The following is an 18,980-nucleotide window of genomic DNA, read 5'->3' on the forward strand; positions in this document are numbered from 1 at the left end:
CTTTTGTTTGAAAGTAAGGTAGAATTGTTTTTGAATTAATGAATGATTGAAAATTGCATTTAAATGAATTTAACCCATATATATTATATCATGACATATCTTTTCATTGACAAATACAGGCAATTAATTTTGGTACTTTAGAACAAATAAAGACTAGGCTGTGGAAAAAGTTGAAGTTGAAGCTGTTCACCAATTGTGAAATTGTTGTGAGACAGTGAAAAAAAAAATCCATGGTCGAGAAAAGTTGTTACATTATTCTCTAAAATTGATATGTATCTACAAATTGACATGTACAAATAATCAGACATGTACAAATAATCTTAAGATAATTATTTTAAAAGTTATATTCATAATTTTTAATTAGTTAAACATACACCAGCATAGAAATTAAATTCATTTCAAGCCCACGCTTCAAGCATAAACTTTTTTTGTTTTTTGGCTGACAAAAAAAAGTGTAAATTTTTTTCTTTTTTGATTTAATGCTATAGATGTAGATTTTTTTTATGAAGATACTTTTTATTAGAGATAACTTTACTCAAAGTGAATAGAATTATTATTGAGAGTAATTTTTTTTCTAAATATTTCACTCAATAATGTATTGAAGACTCAAATTTAAAATAATTAATTAAACTGAAATACTCTTATCCCAGTTAATTCAGATGCTTGATAGCACATTTAGGTGTAGATTGATATTGCAACTTTGCATTAAGGTTCTCTCTTTTATTTTAGAGTGAACCATTTACAGGAAAAAGGCTACACGCAGCCCAAACAATAGAGCAAGGCCAAGATGCCCAAGCTGGAACAATAATACCCCGAAGCACACTTGCTTATAATCCTAAAGTAAATAAAATCAAAAATAATTTCTTGAACTAAGCCGTACTTAAATCATTATCTTGTTTACCTTAAAAACCATTATCAGATATATCTTGTTTACCCTAACCGTGATATCTGTCCTGTATTTTCCACGAGTCATGTACAAAAGACTTCAGGAATGTAAGAAAGTAAAATACTAAAGTCAATTTGCATGCAAACAGCTTCATTTTATTATATCATCTAAGTGACTGATTCCATTGAGCTGGTACACTAAATAACGTATCAAGCTTCTATCAATAGAAGCAAATGAAAAGGTTTATTGAAGTGAAGCTCGTGTACAAGTTATCACTCAGCAAGAAAAACAAATATTGACATCAGTTACTCCAAAAGCTGCAATCCAAAAATTTGTTTCAGAAAACTCAAGCCAGTGGCTTCAGCACGTACATTTTACACCCATGTGGATCAACTGTGGCAGTCAATTTATCCACGAAGGGTCTCATCAATGTCTTGTGCTGCATGCATTAGCAGATACCTTAAGTTATAGCACAAGTATCCAACAAAATTGTGATGAAAACATAGTTACAAAGCATGCAAGAAAGAGTACAAAAACAAAAGATTGAATGAATCCGAATACAATACCTCCCAAAGGTCTCTAGCTTCAACAGCACTTTTTGGTGGAATACCAATGTCATCCCAGTTGGCTGTAATTGATATTTTCCAAGGGCCACGATTAAGCAAGACAACAGCTACCCTGTACCCTGAAAGAGGACCTGCCCAAATCTGTCCAAAAGGGTCACCTATGACTGTGATAATGTATTGTTTCATCTGACATAAGAGACAAAATCATGTGTTGTGTTCCAAATTCAACTAACCTCTTCATCACCTTCCATCCTAACCTTTTTACCTTGTACACCAAGTGGATCTGACAATGTTTGAGATAAATATTAATAAACAGTAGTATACTACAATGAATAAGAAATTAGTTTAATTTTCTATAGCCGGATAATGTAAAATGTTTTAATACTGTTAACTAATAAAAAATCGTGATAGTTATGACTTTTAATTGATTTTTGTAAAGGTCGATAAATATATCATATATGATAATTTTTTATTGGATGACAGTGTAAAAACTATTAATATTGTTAGTACATAAACTATTTTTTCATAAGAAATAACAGAATGATCCTAATTATGTATCACCTTGGTTAACTGCAATAACTTCCTTGTTAGCTACTATCTCCATGGTCTCTTTAGTTATATTTCTAACATCACAGCCAAGAAGAAGAGGTGCCTGCAATAAACCTTTGCATGAGGAAAAAAAAGAAAGGAAAAAAGCCTTATATATGCTTTAACATAAATCAGTATATTGGAAAACAAAAGAATAAAAGTATTACCTTGGAAAGGGCCCATAAACTGAAGTGAACAGTATATTCATTTTTTGTCATCCCTCCATTTCCCACCTCAAGCATATCAGGATCTGTTGAATTCACACGTTCAATGGATATCGTGACTCTCAATTGGAGAAAATATCTTTCGGAAAAACACAAGGTTAATGAAATTCTAACCATTCCAACCACCAGGTCTTGCATACTCTGCATAAACTTCATTCATGTCTGCCCTTGAAATCATGCTGCCAAAGATAATAGTTACCTTTATTAGCTAAAATCCATATTAATTCAATTTTGGTGGAATGCTACATACCCTGCCTGGTCACATTTCAAGATCAATCAAGGAGTGTCTATTGTCACTCCAAAGTATCTATTATCTCTCTTATTCAGTTAAATTTCATACAATTTTTTTACAAATCCTAATTAATTCAATTTTGGTGAACAGCTACATACCCTGCTGATCACATTTCAAGACCAATTAGGGAGTGTCTAATGCTACTCCAATGTGTCTATTGTCAACCTCGTTTAATTAAATTTTATAAAGTTTCTAAGTTATTAGCTTGATTAACAATGAAATTGAAGATGTTTTATACAAAAAAGTTATTTGAATAGGAGTAGTTAGTAACAGACACATGATAGTGGCAACAGAATTTTTCTCCATTTGAATCAACAAATTAAATGAATAATGTTCACCTTTCCCATGAATCATTAATGTCATTGGTAGTTCTCCAGCTATTTCCCACTTTAGCACCCCATAAAGCTGGGTGCAAGTCTCCCCTATAACAAGCAAAGCACATGTGATTAGAGGAAAGGTCTAAAAATTGGTGGAGCAATAAAATATTAAAACAAATAAAATTACCATTCACATAGTGAGAAGAAGATTGGACGACCAGCCATCATTAAAGCTCGAGTCATAATAGGGTATCTATTCATATGAAGACCATAGTTTTCAAGATTACATATAAAGAAGTAAAGAACAAAGTGGAATGTTAAAATATTCAATTTGATCAAATAAAATTAACACTAATACGCAAATATACTTATGACTACCTATCAGTTGGTTTCGATCCATCATTGTTACAGTTATCATACTTCAAATAATCAATACCCTGTAAATAAATCAAAACAACCATTTGTTTAAGTGCATTAAAATGATGGTTCCAAGGAAAAAGATGAAGAAATGAGCACAATGTTTAATACCCATGATGCAAAAGTCTTGGCATCTTGAAACTCATGACCAAGAGAACCAGGCATCTGTTTGCTACAAGTAAAATACCTGCAAAATTGACCAACCTAAAGCTTAGTTAAAAGTAGTTGAAAAAAGCACATGGAACGAATTTGGTTAGGTGTTTGGCTAAGTCTATGTACCCAGCATCTGAATAAATTCCAAGCTTAAGACCCTTGCTGTGAACATAATCTGCAAGAGCTTTGATTCCAGAAGGAAATGTTGATTTTTTTGCTACCAGATTACCCTATAGCAATACAACAACAATAGCCTATAAAAATGTTTGAAGAAAAATAAATTTAATTGAATGTGAGAACTTTCAAGGAGACAGTAAGAAAGTGCAAATGCAATGAAGCATGTAAAAACCATAAGAACCATACCTTAGCATCCCGATTTAATTCAGCCCAACAATCATCTGCAATAATGGAAAATTGTGGATTAAGGTTAACTGCTTGTGCTTATGAAATTTTGCAAAGTAAAAAAGTACAAAAATAATAAATTAATAATAATAAGAGAATTGAAAATTATGTGTTTCATTTCATGTACCTATATTAACATAGGTGTATCCAAGCTTGGAAAGACCAGTAGAAACAAGGGCATCAGCTGTAAACCCATATAGAAAAATCACAATCAGACTAAATTCTCAACTAAATGGATCTTTGCTAAATAAGAAAAGAAAAATTCTAGTTTCTCGGATGTAAGCATAGTTTTATGTAAAATGATTAATTGATAATGATAGATAAATACAAAATTCACATAATACACACACAAGCACACTGCACACACATATATGATCAAATACCAGTTTCTCTGATCATTTTTTCGTTAATTTGACAGCTGAAATGATTCCAACTGTTCCATCTGCACCAAAAGGAAATGTTATAAGCTATAACATCTCAGTATCGTTAAATCTTTTGATGTATAAATTTGGAACCGGACAGGAATGAGCTATGTTTAGTTGTAAGTTGTAACTACTTATTAATTAGGTACTAGAGAAAAAGAAATAGAGTGTTTTCCTAAGATTCTTGCTAGCACTATTCACAACACAAACCGACAACTCGGTGGAACAGTGCTGTGAGTGATAAACAGTGAAACTGAGACTCTCAGCACAAGGGGAGAAAAGCACTCATTGTCACTTGAGAAGAAACATAGTGATAGTGAACACAAATCACACACATACCCCATTGGAGGAGTTCTACCAAGGCCATTAGCAAGAAGATTCCCCCTGAATTGCTTCACATGGTCTTGAAGTTTTGTTGGCCCTGATGGTGAAGCAGTGACACAAGTCAATGAGAAAACCAAAAGGGTCACCAAAGCCACCAGCACCTCATAGCCAACCCTTCTCTCCATTGTGTTCACTTCAGCACTTTTTCACTTCTTCACTTGCAGTAAGAAAGACAAGATCCCTTGTCTATTTATTCAGAGTATTGTGCTCCTCAGTCCTAGGTTGTGCTTTTAACTGTGCTACATACAATTTGGCCGCAAGAAATTATTAAATTGTTTACTACGTACTATCATGTGTATGGTCTTGACCATTTTTCTTGTGATATGGAGTTTTTTTTTACAGGATATATTATAGAGATTTTCAATTTATTTAGAAATACTAAAAAGACTTAATCGTATGTCATGCAAAATTTCATTAAAACATATAAGAATCTTATACCATATAACAATTTCTCGATATTATAAGACCTAGTACAAGAGAATTTTGATAGTTAGATCCATCCCCTATATGCTGGACTATGGATCATTTTCTTGAAAGAAAAAAAATGAAAAAAAGACAAATTAAGCTGCATGATCCTCCGTATAAATTCCATTAGTAATGGCCACTAATTGTTATGTACCTCAATCTAAGGTCTATTTAGAATAGGTTGAAAATAAAACCAAGAAGGATGGTGTGTATTGCACAGTCATCATGCAACTCAATTTCATTTCACATGCAGAATTGCAGTGCTTAATTAGAGATGCATCTCCATCGTGACAATTATTATAGAATATGACTTTTATTTGTTTTAGGAAATTATTGTTATTATTGGTTACCATTGAAAATTAGAAAGTAATGTTTGCATTTCAAAAATGAAGGTTCTGGTGTAGGGATGAAAAAATAAAAACAACAAAAATTGTACTCAAAAGAGGACCACAACGTGGGACATTGATTTCCTTTTTGACCAATGCATGATTGATGAAATCAGAGGATAAGGATATCCCAATATTTTATTCACCAAACGCAGTTGTTTTTGGTTTGTAGGAACTATCTAGACTGTAGAGCAGTCGGTGGAAATTATACTAAGATGATGGGGAGGATTTTATTTTTTAAACAATAAACAATAAATAATAGTTATGATTTGAAGTTGTTGAATTTGGTTCTAATTATGGGTTGTTATGTAATTATTTTTTTAATTTTATAATAATCTACTGCCGAGTTTTTTAAAATAGTGATAAAATAATTTATATTTAATTTTTAAAAATCTGCTACTAAATTTTTTTGTTACTCTAATGTTATCGACAAAAAAAAATTGTCACTAAATTTTTTTATTAACTCTTTGATTTTTGTATTTAAGAATTGTATTTAAGACAATTTTCAATTAATCATTACTAATAATATTTTAAAATTAAATTTATTTAATGTTCAAAGTACTTACAATTTTATGGAGTTTCCACCGCTAGCCATCTATATATTTTACCATGAGTTCTTCTTTGAGTTTGTGACTTATATGTTTTATATTGTAAAATTTTTCCATTGTCCTCCTCTTAAATCTCAACTTTAACAGTTTAACTGCCCAAAAGAAAAAAAAAATCTTATAGGAATTGTCCTTTCAGTCGTGTCAAAGATATAGTTGAAATAGTATTTTAGTCTTGGAATATATATATATAAATAAAATTAAAATTTATTATGCGAAAATATTTTTAAGTGTATAAACTATATTATAATAAATATTTTAAATTATCATATAAAGTTTCTTTTAAACTGAAATGGATAGACAATTAAGAAGATAAATCAATGGCAGTGTAAGATAGTTGAAAAATATGTTTTTTTAGTTATTTGAATGGGTAGGCGTGTGTGAAATACACAACACAGGGAGAGGAGAGATCAAAATTTGAATTAGGAATTATAATATTGCATGGTTCAATATTAGTGCTTTAGAATTAATATATGTAATTACATGATTCTAAGATATACTATTACACCAGATAATAGAATGCAAAAATGAATTAAGAATCATACCTCTTGCTGTAATTGAAACATAAACTCTAATTAAGTTGACTTATCTCTTTCCTGTAAATCTTGTTTAGAATGTCTTTGCATTTAAGCAAAAAAAAAAGTCTTTGGATTTACTTTGACACTTTTCTTCAACCAGATTCCTTTCAGCACCTTTAATTTTGCACAGTGGTTTCTCCCCTTCACATACTTGATACTAGAATGCAAGACCTTTCCTCCTACTCCTCTTACTTCTTTCAATCTTAAAGAAAATTTCTCCCTCACGACATTTTCTTTGATCTCTCTCGTTTTTTTGTCCTCTCAATTTTGCGAACACTTTCATGCCTCTTTATACTAATATCCTAAATAAACAAGGAAGTCAGTTTTTTTCGAGGCAAATAAACAAGGAAGTAAATGACTCGACTTGCAAATTAAGAAATAATCTTTAATAAGTAAATGACACAACATGCAAATTAAAAAAAAATCTTAAGCAAATAATAAAATATTAGTAAATGTGGAATAAAAAAATAATCCTAAGTAGAAAACAAATTACAAAATATTAATCACCCGTGTGTATGAATTGTGATTGTTACAGGTTAATTAGTATGTTGAGTTTAATTCATGGGGAGAAATGTGAACAACCAAGTTATTTGTGAATTATTTGAACTCACTAGCTAAATATTCAATCAATCTCGTTAATTTAATTAAATAAATAAATTTATGCTTAAGATTAGATTCAATTATTTAAATAAGCTAAAAATTCATTTAATTAAATAAATATTCAATTATTTCATTCCAATTTGATAAAAAAATTGAAGAAATGATAAAATTATTATAAGTGATAAAAAAATTTAAACTAAAAATTTAACCTTACTACACATTTAAAACTTAAACTTAAGATTACTTATTGTTATCGAAAACTTAGCACTATTTATTAAATTAAAATAATTTCTTATCATATCAGTTAATTCAAACATGCATACGTGGTAGGTTTCAATCTTTTATGATTATATTTCATTCCAAATCCAATATTTTTAATAATGCCTCAATTATCGGAAGTATATGTAGTATGATGGTGAACCCTACTCATAATATATACAGCCAAATAGTATGATTTGAGGATGCACCCTTCCTTTGCAATTTCATAGTTAAGGATGCATATTTGACTTCCCAAATCTTCCTATCGCCTTTTTGTTTTCTTTTGTTCATTTCAATCTCTTCTTGTCTCTCCTTTACAGTATTTGTTTCTTTTGTGTGGGTGACTTGTGTTGAGTTATGTTTCTTTCAAAGAAACCGTGCCACTTGCTTTTTCTTGCACAACTATTATTCTAACTTCATATATAATTGACATTGATGTTACATAAAGGATACTTAAATCTCTTGAATGACAGGCAAGAGGCAATTCTTGCCTATTTAGTTTATCTTCTTTTTATTTTACTTCATCCTTTTAATCACGTATACTATATATTGGGTTTAATATTTTTTTCCTGAAAATTATTTTAATCTCCGACTTTACAATTTCATCCTTATATTTTAAACTTTAATTTCTGAACGTAATTTTAAGAGAACGTACAGGAGAGAAAAAAATCATACCCCAAAATTATAATTCTTTAAAAACATTTTTTTTAAAATTTTAGGGTATGAAATATATAAGTTAACTATACTAGGCTCCACTATATAAGTTGAGTTCTATTTTTTTTTTTTATATACAGAAAGTCGAGTTCTATTATTATATAGTCATAATTCCTTCAAAAAAAATTATTATAGTCATAATTGAATGATAGATTTAACTCCTCTAGATTGAGAAAAACGTTCAAGGTGAGAAGAGAATATAAATGTTTATTTACCATTGACTTAAAGTAAAACTATCTTATGAAAATAATCCAGTTTAAATCAATAAGTCACTTTACGCACAAATTAATGCTTCTTCTTCTTCTTCTCTTTTTTAAATTCATAACTCACAATTAATCACTTAATTGAATTTGAATGGGAGCATTGGAGGACTCTATATGAACGGGCAATTGCGTAATTGTCTTAAGGTCATCAGTTGGTCAAAGTCTGAACGTTGTAGCAATTTGATCAAGTCATTCCCACATCTACATAGAACGAACAGATCTCATTCTGTAGTAAATAGTTGGAATCGCTGTCAGTATTAGTTCTAAAAAATAAATTGAAAAATCAAGAAAATCGATTTCAGGCTTAAACATTATTTAAAGCACTATCTAAAGTTTGGATGAAAATAAACAAACATATTTTGAAAAGGAAAATAAAAAATAAAAAATTGTAAGCAATAGAAATTTGTTGACTTTGGAGGAGGACATTTGTTTATACATCAAAAAATATCCAAGGTGGGTTGGTGAAGTATAGGCATCACATCACAACCAAGAGTGCCAATTCAATCCGACCCTTCTTTTGTATCTCTTCTACTCTAACCCCTCTTCAACAAGGAAACAGCATTCTCCTTCCTCCAAGCAGTTTTTACTTTTTAGCAAGGAAGAGACACCACACAGTATGATCACTTATTTTCTTCATTGGACAAATTTTTATCATGAAGTTCTTCCCAAAATGTATGTGATGCTGACATCACAACTAGAAATTGATTATCAGCACCTTGTACTAGATTATCCTATGTATACGTTTAATCTGTAATTTAATACTTTAATAATCTTAACATGATTCCTATAATGCTAAAAGCAACTAGTTCAAATCTAACAAAGCCTCTCTTTATACCAATATCAAATTAGTGGAACCCACTTGAACTTACCTTAAAGAGTTAGGGTGAAGACGTGAAGTATATGCAACTTTGCTCCTACCCCTTTAATTACCTTGTCTATAAATTGCTCAACAATGGAATAGAGAATTTGCTTTGCTTAAAAGGTAGTGTAGAAACATGATCTCCACTTGCACACTACTCTTCTGTATTTGACACATTTCTATGGAGGAAAACTTGAGATGTTCACATATATATTATGGTCCAAAGGAGCACATAGACACCATGACTAGGCAACCAAGCTCAATGGAGAGCTTTGGTGTGTGCATTATTTCTTTGATTCTTCTTTTGATGCTTACTAAAAATTTAAGTTCCAATGCACTTGGTGACAGTATAAAGGATGAGGAAGGACTCAAAGAAGACCAAAATGAAATGGAAAATTCTCTCTCAAATAATGAGTATGTATTTGAAATCCCTTTCATCTCTAGTTGTAATGTCTTATTATCTTCATTTGGCACTTACATATGTTTGATGTTTCTAGTGAAATGAGGGGCATGAAAGATGATGATTGGCAGATGGTGCAAAAGAAAGGAAACCAATTTGTGGTGAATGACAAACCTTTCTATGTCAATGGATTCAACACGTATTGGCTGATGGTATTTGCTGCAGATGAGTCCACCAGAGGAAAGGTCACTGAGGTGTTCAAACAAGCATCCTCAGTTGGTATGACAGTTTGTAGGACTTGGGCATTCAATGATGGCCAGTGGAGGGCCCTACAGAAATCCCCATCAGTTTATGATGAAGAAGTCTTCAAGGTGCTCCTTTATTATTTGTTTTTTTTTTTGTGTGTGTAATACTATACTAACTTGGTATACAGTTTACAACATAAAATATTATTTATGTAACCCCACACAGCCTTATCATGTGACCTTCTCTGGTATTATCTGCTGTTAGTACTTCTGCTTGTGTAAGCTTTCCTATGGTAATTGATATCAGATTATGATACAATTAAACTTCCAAGTTATTAGTTATCAGTGCAGGTAATTAGCATTGATTATGTAGTTCCATTTTACTATTGGTGCCTCAGGCTTTGGATTTTGTGGTAAGTGAAGCAAAGAAATACAAAATCAGGCTTATATTATCATTGGCCAACAACTGGGAGGCATATGGAGGCAAAGCACAATATGTGAAATGGGGCAATGCTGCTGGCCTTAACTTGACCTCTGATGATGACTTCTACTCACATCCAACTCTTAGAAGCTACTACAAGGCCCATGTTAAGGCAAGTTCCTTTAAATTAATGCAACAACTCAAAAACCACCATTGGTTATACTAGAGTTAAAGCTTGTTTGTTATATATTTCAACAACTAAAACTACCTAGGAATTATATCTGATAAGGACTGCTGTTTTATTATGTTATTGTTTTTCTTTTTGATTAATTCCTGAATACTAAGTTGGTTTCAATATAATTTCCACTGTAGACTGTGCTCAATAGAGTTAACACATTCACAAACATCACTTATAAGGAAGATCCAACAATTTTCGCTTGGGAATTGATGAATGAGCCTCGTTGCACCTCAGATCCAACTGGTGACAAGTTACAGGTTTGTCCCTTGAAAACTTCTAATGTCTTGTGGTATTGAAAAAGAAAATATATAACACATTTTGTGATGTCATATTATCACATCTCACTGAACAATTGCATTCTAGTAGTCAGTTCTTTCCATGATATCACATAGTGCACTAAACAACTCACTTGAATATGTATTCTAGGATTGGATACAAGAAATGGCTTTCCATGTGAAGAAAATTGATCCAAAACACCTAGTGGAGGTCGGAGTAGAAGGATTTTATGGGCCATCAACACCTCAGAGAACTCAGCTCAATCCCAATACATATGCTACACAGGTTGGAACTGATTTTATCCGGAACCACCTGGTTCTTGGTGTGGACTTCGCTTCTGTTCACATGTATCCTGACTCTTGGTAAGTCTGTTCAACAATTCTGTTGTTTTATTAAAAAATGTGAAATTGCCATAAAACATACTTGTCCCAACCATTTATGTAAAGAGTTTAATTTTCATGTGCTGTGAATATAAAGATTTTTATACTGTCAATTAGTAAAAAAATCATGTTGAGTTTGACTTTTAAGGTATAACTTACCATAATTGTGATTGGATGACACAAACCCCTGTTAATGCATTTAAATTAAATTCTTATCCAGTGTTACTTTATTATATCAATATTACATTCATATGCATGTGCACATTAATCTAGTCTGTTACAAACACTAATATTTTTATTGATGATGCTCTTTGTCATACATATACATGATATACTACATTTTCTAACGCAATCAATTACCTGCTTGAAGGATTTCACAACAAATTGCTGATACACATATCCCATTTGTAAAATCATGGATGGAAGCCCATATAGAGGATGCTGAAAGGTATCTTGGAATGCCAGTTGTTTTTGCGGAGTTTGGTGTATCTTCCAAAGACCCTGGCTATAATTCATCATATAGAGACACGGTTATAAGCACTGTGTACAGTACCATCCTAAACTCCACAAAGAAAGGAGGGAGTGGGGCTGGAAGCCTTTTGTGGCAATTTTTTCCTGATGGAACCGATAACATGGATGATGGGTATGCAATTGTTCTCTCAAAATCTCCTTCTACCTCAAGCATTATACAACTTCAATCCACTAGGCTTGCACTGTTTAATTCCTTGTGCAACACCAAATGCAATTGGGGTTGTAAGAAGAAAAAATTGTTGGAGGAAATACTCTATCATGACGAACTGTAACACGACTATCATGAAGAACTGTAACACCATATGTGGAAAGTTTCCAATTGTAATGCTATGGTCATATAAAACCATGCATGGATAAATATGTGATTCGCCATATAATTTTGTTTGTATTAATATCAAATCAACAATGTGTTTAATTTGTATGTTGTGACATTATGGTCATGCAAGATCACCACCATCTAAACTAGAAGCGTGCCACAGCATTCTTAGTTTTTTCACGTTAAGAATATATACACATCTGTATCATTATGTGGCCATTGGTAAAATAAGTAAGGTAGCATTATAAGTGTTGAGTATAATTGTTCCTATTTGGAAAACTAACAAGTTTTAGATTGGAATATGGAGAAGCAAGATTTCATTCAAGGGAACTAGTTGAATGGGAGTGTCAAATGAAATTGAATAAACCATCCAATCTTGAAAGTAAATTTCATGGAATAAGTAAAACCTTACATATAAAAATAGCCAATAGATTGTGGCTTTGTTTAGTTCTATTTTGTGTCTAGCTCCTTGGCATTACTGGTCATGCCCTGTCAAGCTCTGAATATTAACCTCTTGATGAAAGAAATCATGAGAGAAGACTAATTAAGCCTCTATAAATAAGGGTGGGAATAGGCTAGGCCGGCTTACAGGGGCCTACGACCTAACCTACATAAAATCTGGTCTGAACTGGCCTATTTAATTAAAAGGTTAGGCTCAGACTTTTTTAAAAGCTTATTAAATTAAATAGACCAGGCTTAGGCTTATTAAAAAACCTTATAAACCTGGTAGGCCGGCCTATATACATACATATATATATATATATATATATATATATATATATATATATATATATATATATATATATATATATATATATATATATATATATTTTTTTTTGGGTACCAATATATAGTATTATTTTTTGAATACAATTAATTTTTTTTTGAAACTATCAGATTTTGATTACACACTCCATAACTTTTATTCCTATAATCAAGGACTTTAATTACAATTTAGGTGTGAGTCATGTGCCCTTTTATATTTCTCATTATTTTGATTGACTTTCTTTTTTCTTTAACTTTCTTGTTACGTTCCTACTTCATAAAATATTAAATATTTATTGTGGATAAGACTTTTAAAAAGGCTATGACCGAGCCAAAATAAAAGTCTTTGATAGGCTATAGGCCAGACTCAGGCCTCAAAGATTCATCGTAGGCTAGGCTCAGACCTTTCAAAGCCTAGCCTGACCTGGCCTATTCCCACCCCTATCTGTAAACCACTGAGTACTCCTTCCCTGAGTTTGAACAAGCCACTGATTTTGAGACGAAATATGCTATAGCATATAGACAGAAAGATAACAAGGAAGGTATAGACTTAGACCGGCAACGTAGTTTGCCTTCTGTATAATATTACTGAAACTAAGTTTCCTTTCAAATCTTTTTGGAGGTTCTCTGGCATAAACAGAGAAAAAATGGAATAAAATCTTGGAATTTCTGCCTGTCAATTTATGTTAATTCAAAATTGAATCAAAATTAAAATTAAATTGTTTTCCTATTCCATGTATAACTTACATAATAATGTTAATTCATGTTATGTATCTATTAAAAGACTTTATTCAAAATTGAAAATGTTACAAAAAAAATAAATAATTTTGTATAAATTATTAACTATTTATGTTATCATTAATAACAATTTAATAATATTAATTATTCATGTTATCGTTAATTTAAAAAACCTTGATTATAAATGGATTTTGCCAAAAAAAAAAAAGTTACAAGATAGACAATATTTAACTAAGTATGAGCGCATAATTTTTTGGTTTGCCTAAAACACAAAATTTCAGGATCAGTCGCGAATTGTCATCCCAGATCACGAATGCTAAGGTCGATGGTTGATGTTCAAGAATATGGCCAATCTTCATCCCAGTTCTGCAGAGCCCAAGTTCAGCTTCTCTTGTTAAACCTAGCCTCCTATGACGAGAAATAACTCAAAATATAAGTGGTGCTAGAGGAAAAAAAATTTCAAGCCCGAGAATCATAATATTTAGATAAATTTTATAAAAATCAAAAAGCTATATAATATTTTCATCATTAACTTTAATTATTTACCATATCAAATAATTTAATAAGACTAAAATAATATTTTTACTATAATAAAATAAAAATTAAGTTGAAAAAAATATAATTCTCATGAGTTAAAAATAATTCTCAGGAATCATAATTTTGCGGAAATATGTTTCTTAAAAACAAGTTTTCCAAGTTCGGATTTCTAAAAAGTGAAAATTTTTCTCCCATCAAACGTCCCCTTCTCCTTAAACTAATCGCACCAAACACCCCCTTAAAGTAATCGCAATTGTCCTTTAAATCTTTCATTTCCAATCATAAAGCTGGTTATTTGCAAGAAATTCTTAATTCCTATGGCAAATAATGCTATGCACATCATTTTATGTCCCAAATAGAATATACCACTTATAAATAAAGTAATTTATTTTCTGCATACATGACAGCTCAATACATTTGTAAATTGTAGAGAGTCGCAAGGCACATAAATAAGTGACTGAACCCACAACCTGCAAAGTTGACACAATTCCTAAGGGCACAAGAAAATGTTTAATGTTGGCATCTTGAGCCAACGCCATATCAAGCTGTCTAGTTAGTAAGCAGGGCTATTCCTTTGAAGAAAAGAGGCTGCAGGCCTCACATAAGAGAAATCCTTAAAGGGGTTTCCGCCATTTGGGCTGGCAGCAGGTGAGTCAACAACAGGCATATCAGTCCAGCGCTTCTCAAAGTTGGCAACACACTGCACACCAGCTACTTCTGGCCTAAAGCTTGGTTGGATTTCTCGTGCTTCCAACTTTCTCCAATTGATTGGTTTAAACCACTTGTGGCTTTTAATTTCCTCAACACCCCGGGGTCCACAACCTAAGCGCCTACCTGGTTCCTTCTGTAGCAGCTGTAACAGTGGATAATCGTCTTAGATTAACTTCTGTTAACCAGTCAAGTAGCAATAGTAGAAAAGCTCAAAATAGAATGCAAATCAAGGAATTGACATCTCTTGTAAAGAAGAAGAAAAATTATGAACTTTCGACAGCATTCCAAGAAAAGATGAATTTATCTTTGGATATGATAAAAACTCGATCCTTTTAAAGCCAATGATGAAAATGTGTCACTTGACATGGTAGGGCAATTATTCTAAGATGACAGTATTTTATTGACAACAGTATTTTAAAACGGAAAAGTTATCTAGAGCTTATTATGTGCCTAATAATCATGAGATTTATATGAACTGTTCTAGAATAATCAATGGAAATATCTTCTTTGTGGACTAGTGATTACCCCTTTCAACAGTGAATGTGCTTCACTTGACAAAAATGCTGGCAGCTTAATCTTGTCTTTAACTATCTTCTGCTGAATTTTGTCACGGTTTCCGCCACAGAAAGGCGGCTGCAGAGGAGGTAAAACAACATAAACAACCAGTTAGCAACTCCAAAAGAGCCTAGTAGTTTATTCAGTTCACAAGCCATTAAAACTTACAAGCAAAGTATTACAATAGCAAAACACTTTAAATTACAGTTTCTAAGCTTGAAAGCACTTACTTAAATTAAATTCAATAAGATGAATATTTATACAGTTAAACTTTAAAGATAGGAGCATTGTATTACTGAATACAAGCTTCAGCACTTTACAATCTATCAAGAAGGTACACTATTATCCTATAGCCAATCAAAACCTTGCAATCAAAACTCCATAAGAAAAACCAGTCTTACAAATTAACAAGGAACAAGATGCAAACCTTTCCAGTAAGCATCTCAAACAGTAGAATACCTACGCTCCACCAATCAGCAGCCTTATCATGGCCTTTGCCAAGAATAATTTCAGGTGCCATGTACTCTAATGTACCACACATCGAATTTGATCTAGTACTCTCTTCAAATTGTTTAGCTAAGCCAAAATCAGTCAACATAACCTAGTAGATCAATAAAGAAATAACTGTTCAGTTATTACAAGTATAAAGCCACTATGAAAAACATGAGGGAGGGAGGATAGAGTACATGGCCATCAGCGTCTAGTAGGATATTTTCAGGTTTTAGATCCCTGTGCATTATTCCATTTGAATGGAGATGGGAAACTGCACAAACAATCTCAGCAGTGTATATGCGTGCTAGATCCTCTCTGAACATTCAACAAAAAATAGAACCAGAGATTAATCCTTCCTTCTTTAAAAACAGAAACAGAAGAAACAAAAAACCTCAAAGCTAAACTCACCTGAAAAGGCCTTGGTGATACAGCTGGAAGAACAGATGGCCCCCATTTACAAAATCCAGCACAAGATACAGTCTGTATTTTGTCTGAAAGAGCATATAGACAGAACACATCACTTTTAATTTCTATTATTGCAGACCATTTTTGTTTTATATGCAAATTAACAAGAGAAAGCACTTTACTTACAAAGAACACAATTCTGGATATAAAGTAATCAAAAAAAAAATATCCATAACTTGAACTAACATACTGCTCATTTGGATTTTGGGTAACATACAATGATAAATACTAAAGCAGGAAGAAATCAAATGAAAATGGCATTGCATATTGAAAGCTGCATCACAAAAGATAGGTCATCGTAAAAAGACAAGCAGCTTAAAATCCTTATTATAAATTCGAAATTAAGTACCTGAAAAGAGTATCTAAGTTGTACAACAAATGGGTGTTCTATCTTTGTCCAAATATCCCTCTCAGCTTTCATGTACTCAGCATGGTTCTTCTCCATAATCTTGTCCTTCCGCATAACCTTCATAGCATATATTTCTGAAGTACCCTTTTTCCTCACCTGATACACTTTTGCAAATGCACCCTGCCCCACAACCTTCAAAATCTCAAAATCTTCAATGCTAACTCTCTGGATCTTCTTGAGATTCCCATCTTCATCTTTCAATGATTTGTCGACAAATGAAGAATCTTTGATGTCTTTAATGGTCTCTCCATTGACATGATCCACTAGTTCCAATGAATCCTCGGTCTCATGAATAGTGAGCTTGCCAAGCTTAAGTGATTGACTAACACAAGTAGAAGGGCCAACCAAAGAATGTGAGCGGGTGTAAATCACTGGCGGGTCATCATAAACAAGCTCGTTCACTTCTTCTAGGGGCTCACCAGTAGTGGAATCAATGTTATTCAAATCTACCGTAACAGGACCAAAGACATCAGAGAAATCCAGCTCAATATGCTCCGTGTTCACAGTATCAGGAAGGTTTGCAGGAAAGAGTAACTGAGTCTGTGCAGGTTTGTAGCCAGCCATAGTCAAACCAGAAAACTGAGAGGACACCATTTCTCACACCACTCAACAATAAGGGATCTAAATATGCTGCTGCTGATGATGACCAAACTAATAAAGACTATAGGTTAACCACCCCGAAGTTTCCCAAAACTCCCACCGCCGATGGACTCCTGTCAATGGCCTGAATCAAGAGAAAGTTGATGAAGGCAAATGGAGTTCCCAAAAATTTTGGCAGCAAGCAGAGCAAAACCCAGCAGAAGAGATCGTTGTTCTTGTTTCCCGCAACACAGGAAACGAAGTATGCTCCAGTGGTTGTTGAACTCATGAAGATCCAATTGACAATCTGTTATCAACTCACCCAAAATTAAAAAAAAATTGAAAAAGCCAGCCAAGTCATAATCACAATATATAGCAGAAACAGCACTTCCACAATTCGAATTCCAATTTCATTTCAATTTCCAATTTATAATAATATAATAACATCAGAAGCGAAAAATAAAGAAAATAACGGCTTTTGCGTCATCCAAGAAAGCTATTTTAAATAACCGAAATCGATATTAACCGGAGCAGATGGCGAGATCTAACTGAAAATTCCGAAACACTGAATCACGGATAGGTCACAAAGCGCGGAATTAGGTTAGGGTTATCAACTTATCATCAAACAAAAGATTAACAGAACAGACAATTAAAAAACAGAATTAAAATTGAAGGGGATATAAGCGATGAAATCAAAATTAAAAAAAAAAAACAAAAAGAAAATGTTCTGTCTCTGTGTGTGTGAGAGAGAGAGAGAGGGTTACCAGGGAAGGGAATTGGGAAGGGGCAGTGAAAGGAATGCGTTGTTTTCAGGAATATTTGATTCCGCTGTGAAGGGACTCGCGTCGCCACTTATAGCAACGTCAAACAATTTATTGTTATTCTCTCTATTGTTCTGGACACGTGGCGCGATGTGAGTGGATTTTGGAGAAGGTGGACTCGCCTCGTTCGTAGGGGATGCGAATATGCTCTTCCGTTCCGTAAACTACTTACTGTTGGGCTCTGGAGATGGTGCTAGGCCCACTTGTTTTTGTGTATCAATTTAAATGATTTGACAAGAGGAAGAATATTTTAATAATTTGCAGCAATTCATCAACCGTAATAACAACATTATTGATGTACCGCAGGTTCGGAATTGTAATTAGATATATTTGCAAAAAGAAAATATACCTTTTGTGTTGTTTATCTTCAAATCTTCGAATGAATAGCGAAAAAATAATTTACCAGCATGTTGTGACACTTGATAGAATGAAATTCTTGAGTCCTCTGGAGTGAGGAACTTGAGCTTATTAGGATTGAAAGAGAGTCACGGTGGCATCCTCTCCCTTGTACACCAAGCAACACCTGGAATTTGCATTCCCTGGAGCAGCCTCGTGTCATTCTGAACCGGGAACCAAGCCACGTTCCTCAAAATGGATCAAATCCAATCCAATGCCTTCAGTGTACTACTGTGAAAGAGTTAGCTTTACTATTCCCACCCTCTATTTTGTTTAGTTCACGCCCTAATTCATTTTAAACACGTACCTAACACTAAATTCCACAA

General features: G+C 32.7%; 3 protein-coding genes across 4 annotated transcripts; 1 reads left to right on the top strand and 2 right to left on the bottom strand.

Annotated features, from left to right (window-relative positions):
- Positions 1-1,019: 1,019 nt before the first annotated feature.
- Positions 1,020-5,400, bottom strand: LOC100804290 (alpha-galactosidase 1). Its single transcript, XM_003534586.4, has 15 exons — positions 4,607-5,400; positions 4,229-4,287; positions 3,973-4,029; positions 3,807-3,841; positions 3,570-3,673; positions 3,402-3,477; positions 3,252-3,310; positions 3,061-3,126; positions 2,895-2,978; positions 2,379-2,443; positions 2,208-2,290; positions 2,014-2,104; positions 1,686-1,735; positions 1,453-1,593; positions 1,020-1,325 (listed from the first exon to the last, which is right to left on the bottom strand). Exons 1-15 carry the CDS (start codon positions 4,774-4,776, stop codon positions 1,233-1,235), a joined length of 1,233 nt encoding a protein of 410 aa, XP_003534634.1. The 5' UTR covers positions 4,777-5,400; the 3' UTR covers positions 1,020-1,232.
- A 4,179-nt stretch (positions 5,401-9,579) lies between these two features.
- On the top strand, positions 9,580-12,332 carry LOC100805357 (mannan endo-1,4-beta-mannosidase 6). Its single transcript, XM_003534588.5, has 6 exons — positions 9,580-9,793; positions 9,877-10,150; positions 10,423-10,617; positions 10,818-10,940; positions 11,110-11,321; positions 11,710-12,332. Exons 1-6 carry the CDS (start codon positions 9,621-9,623, stop codon positions 12,140-12,142), a joined length of 1,410 nt encoding a protein of 469 aa, XP_003534636.3. The 5' UTR covers positions 9,580-9,620; the 3' UTR covers positions 12,143-12,332.
- A 2,236-nt stretch (positions 12,333-14,568) lies between these two features.
- S6K1A (S6 Kinase 1) lies at positions 14,569-18,330 on the bottom strand. Of its 2 annotated transcripts, none has more exons than XM_041004817.1 (7): positions 17,964-18,175; positions 16,799-17,744; positions 16,393-16,475; positions 16,179-16,299; positions 15,920-16,093; positions 15,463-15,570; positions 14,569-15,079 (listed from the first exon to the last, which is right to left on the bottom strand). In XM_041004817.1, exons 2-7 carry the CDS (start codon positions 17,450-17,452, stop codon positions 14,780-14,782), a joined length of 1,440 nt encoding a protein of 479 aa, XP_040860751.1. In that variant the 5' UTR covers positions 17,453-17,744; positions 17,964-18,175; the 3' UTR covers positions 14,569-14,779. The 2 variants fall into 2 exon arrangements, with proteins under 2 accessions (XP_040860751.1, NP_001339883.1); NM_001352954.1 differs by lacking the exon at positions 17,964-18,175 and adding an exon at positions 18,202-18,330 and having other exon boundaries at positions 14,666-15,079.
- Between the last annotated feature and the right edge of the window lie 650 nt (positions 18,331-18,980).

Source organism: Glycine max, chromosome 9 (genome assembly GCF_000004515.6).
Source record: "Glycine max cultivar Williams 82 chromosome 9, Glycine_max_v4.0, whole genome shotgun sequence".
Classification (NCBI taxonomy): domain Eukaryota; kingdom Viridiplantae; phylum Streptophyta; class Magnoliopsida; order Fabales; family Fabaceae; genus Glycine; species Glycine max.

Coding starts and splice junctions, on each gene's coding strand:
- LOC100804290 (XM_003534586.4), bottom strand. CDS start 4,776: ATGGAGAGAAGGGTTGGCTATGAGGTGCTGGTGGCTTTGGTGACCCTT. Junction 3,311..3,401: donor CCAAGACTTTTGCATCATGG/GTATTAAACATT, acceptor ATTTATTTACAG/GGTATTGATTATTTGAAGTA. Junction 2,444..2,894: donor ATTAATGATTCATGGGAAAG/GTGAACATTATT, acceptor TATCTTTGGCAG/CATGATTTCAAGGGCAGACA.
- LOC100805357 (XM_003534588.5), top strand. CDS start 9,621: ATGACTAGGCAACCAAGCTCAATGGAGAGCTTTGGTGTGTGCATTATT. Junction 10,618..10,817: donor ACTACAAGGCCCATGTTAAG/GCAAGTTCCTTT, acceptor TTTCCACTGTAG/ACTGTGCTCAATAGAGTTAA. Junction 11,322..11,709: donor CACATGTATCCTGACTCTTG/GTAAGTCTGTTC, acceptor ACCTGCTTGAAG/GATTTCACAACAAATTGCTG.
- S6K1A (XM_041004817.1), bottom strand. CDS start 17,452: ATGGTGTCCTCTCAGTTTTCTGGTTTGACTATGGCTGGCTACAAACCT. Junction 16,476..16,798: donor AACTTAGATACTCTTTTCAG/GTACTTAATTTC, acceptor ATGCTCTTTCAG/ACAAAATACAGACTGTATCT. Junction 15,571..15,919: donor TTGAGATGCTTACTGGAAAG/GTTTGCATCTTG, acceptor CCTCCTCTGCAG/CCGCCTTTCTGTGGCGGAAA.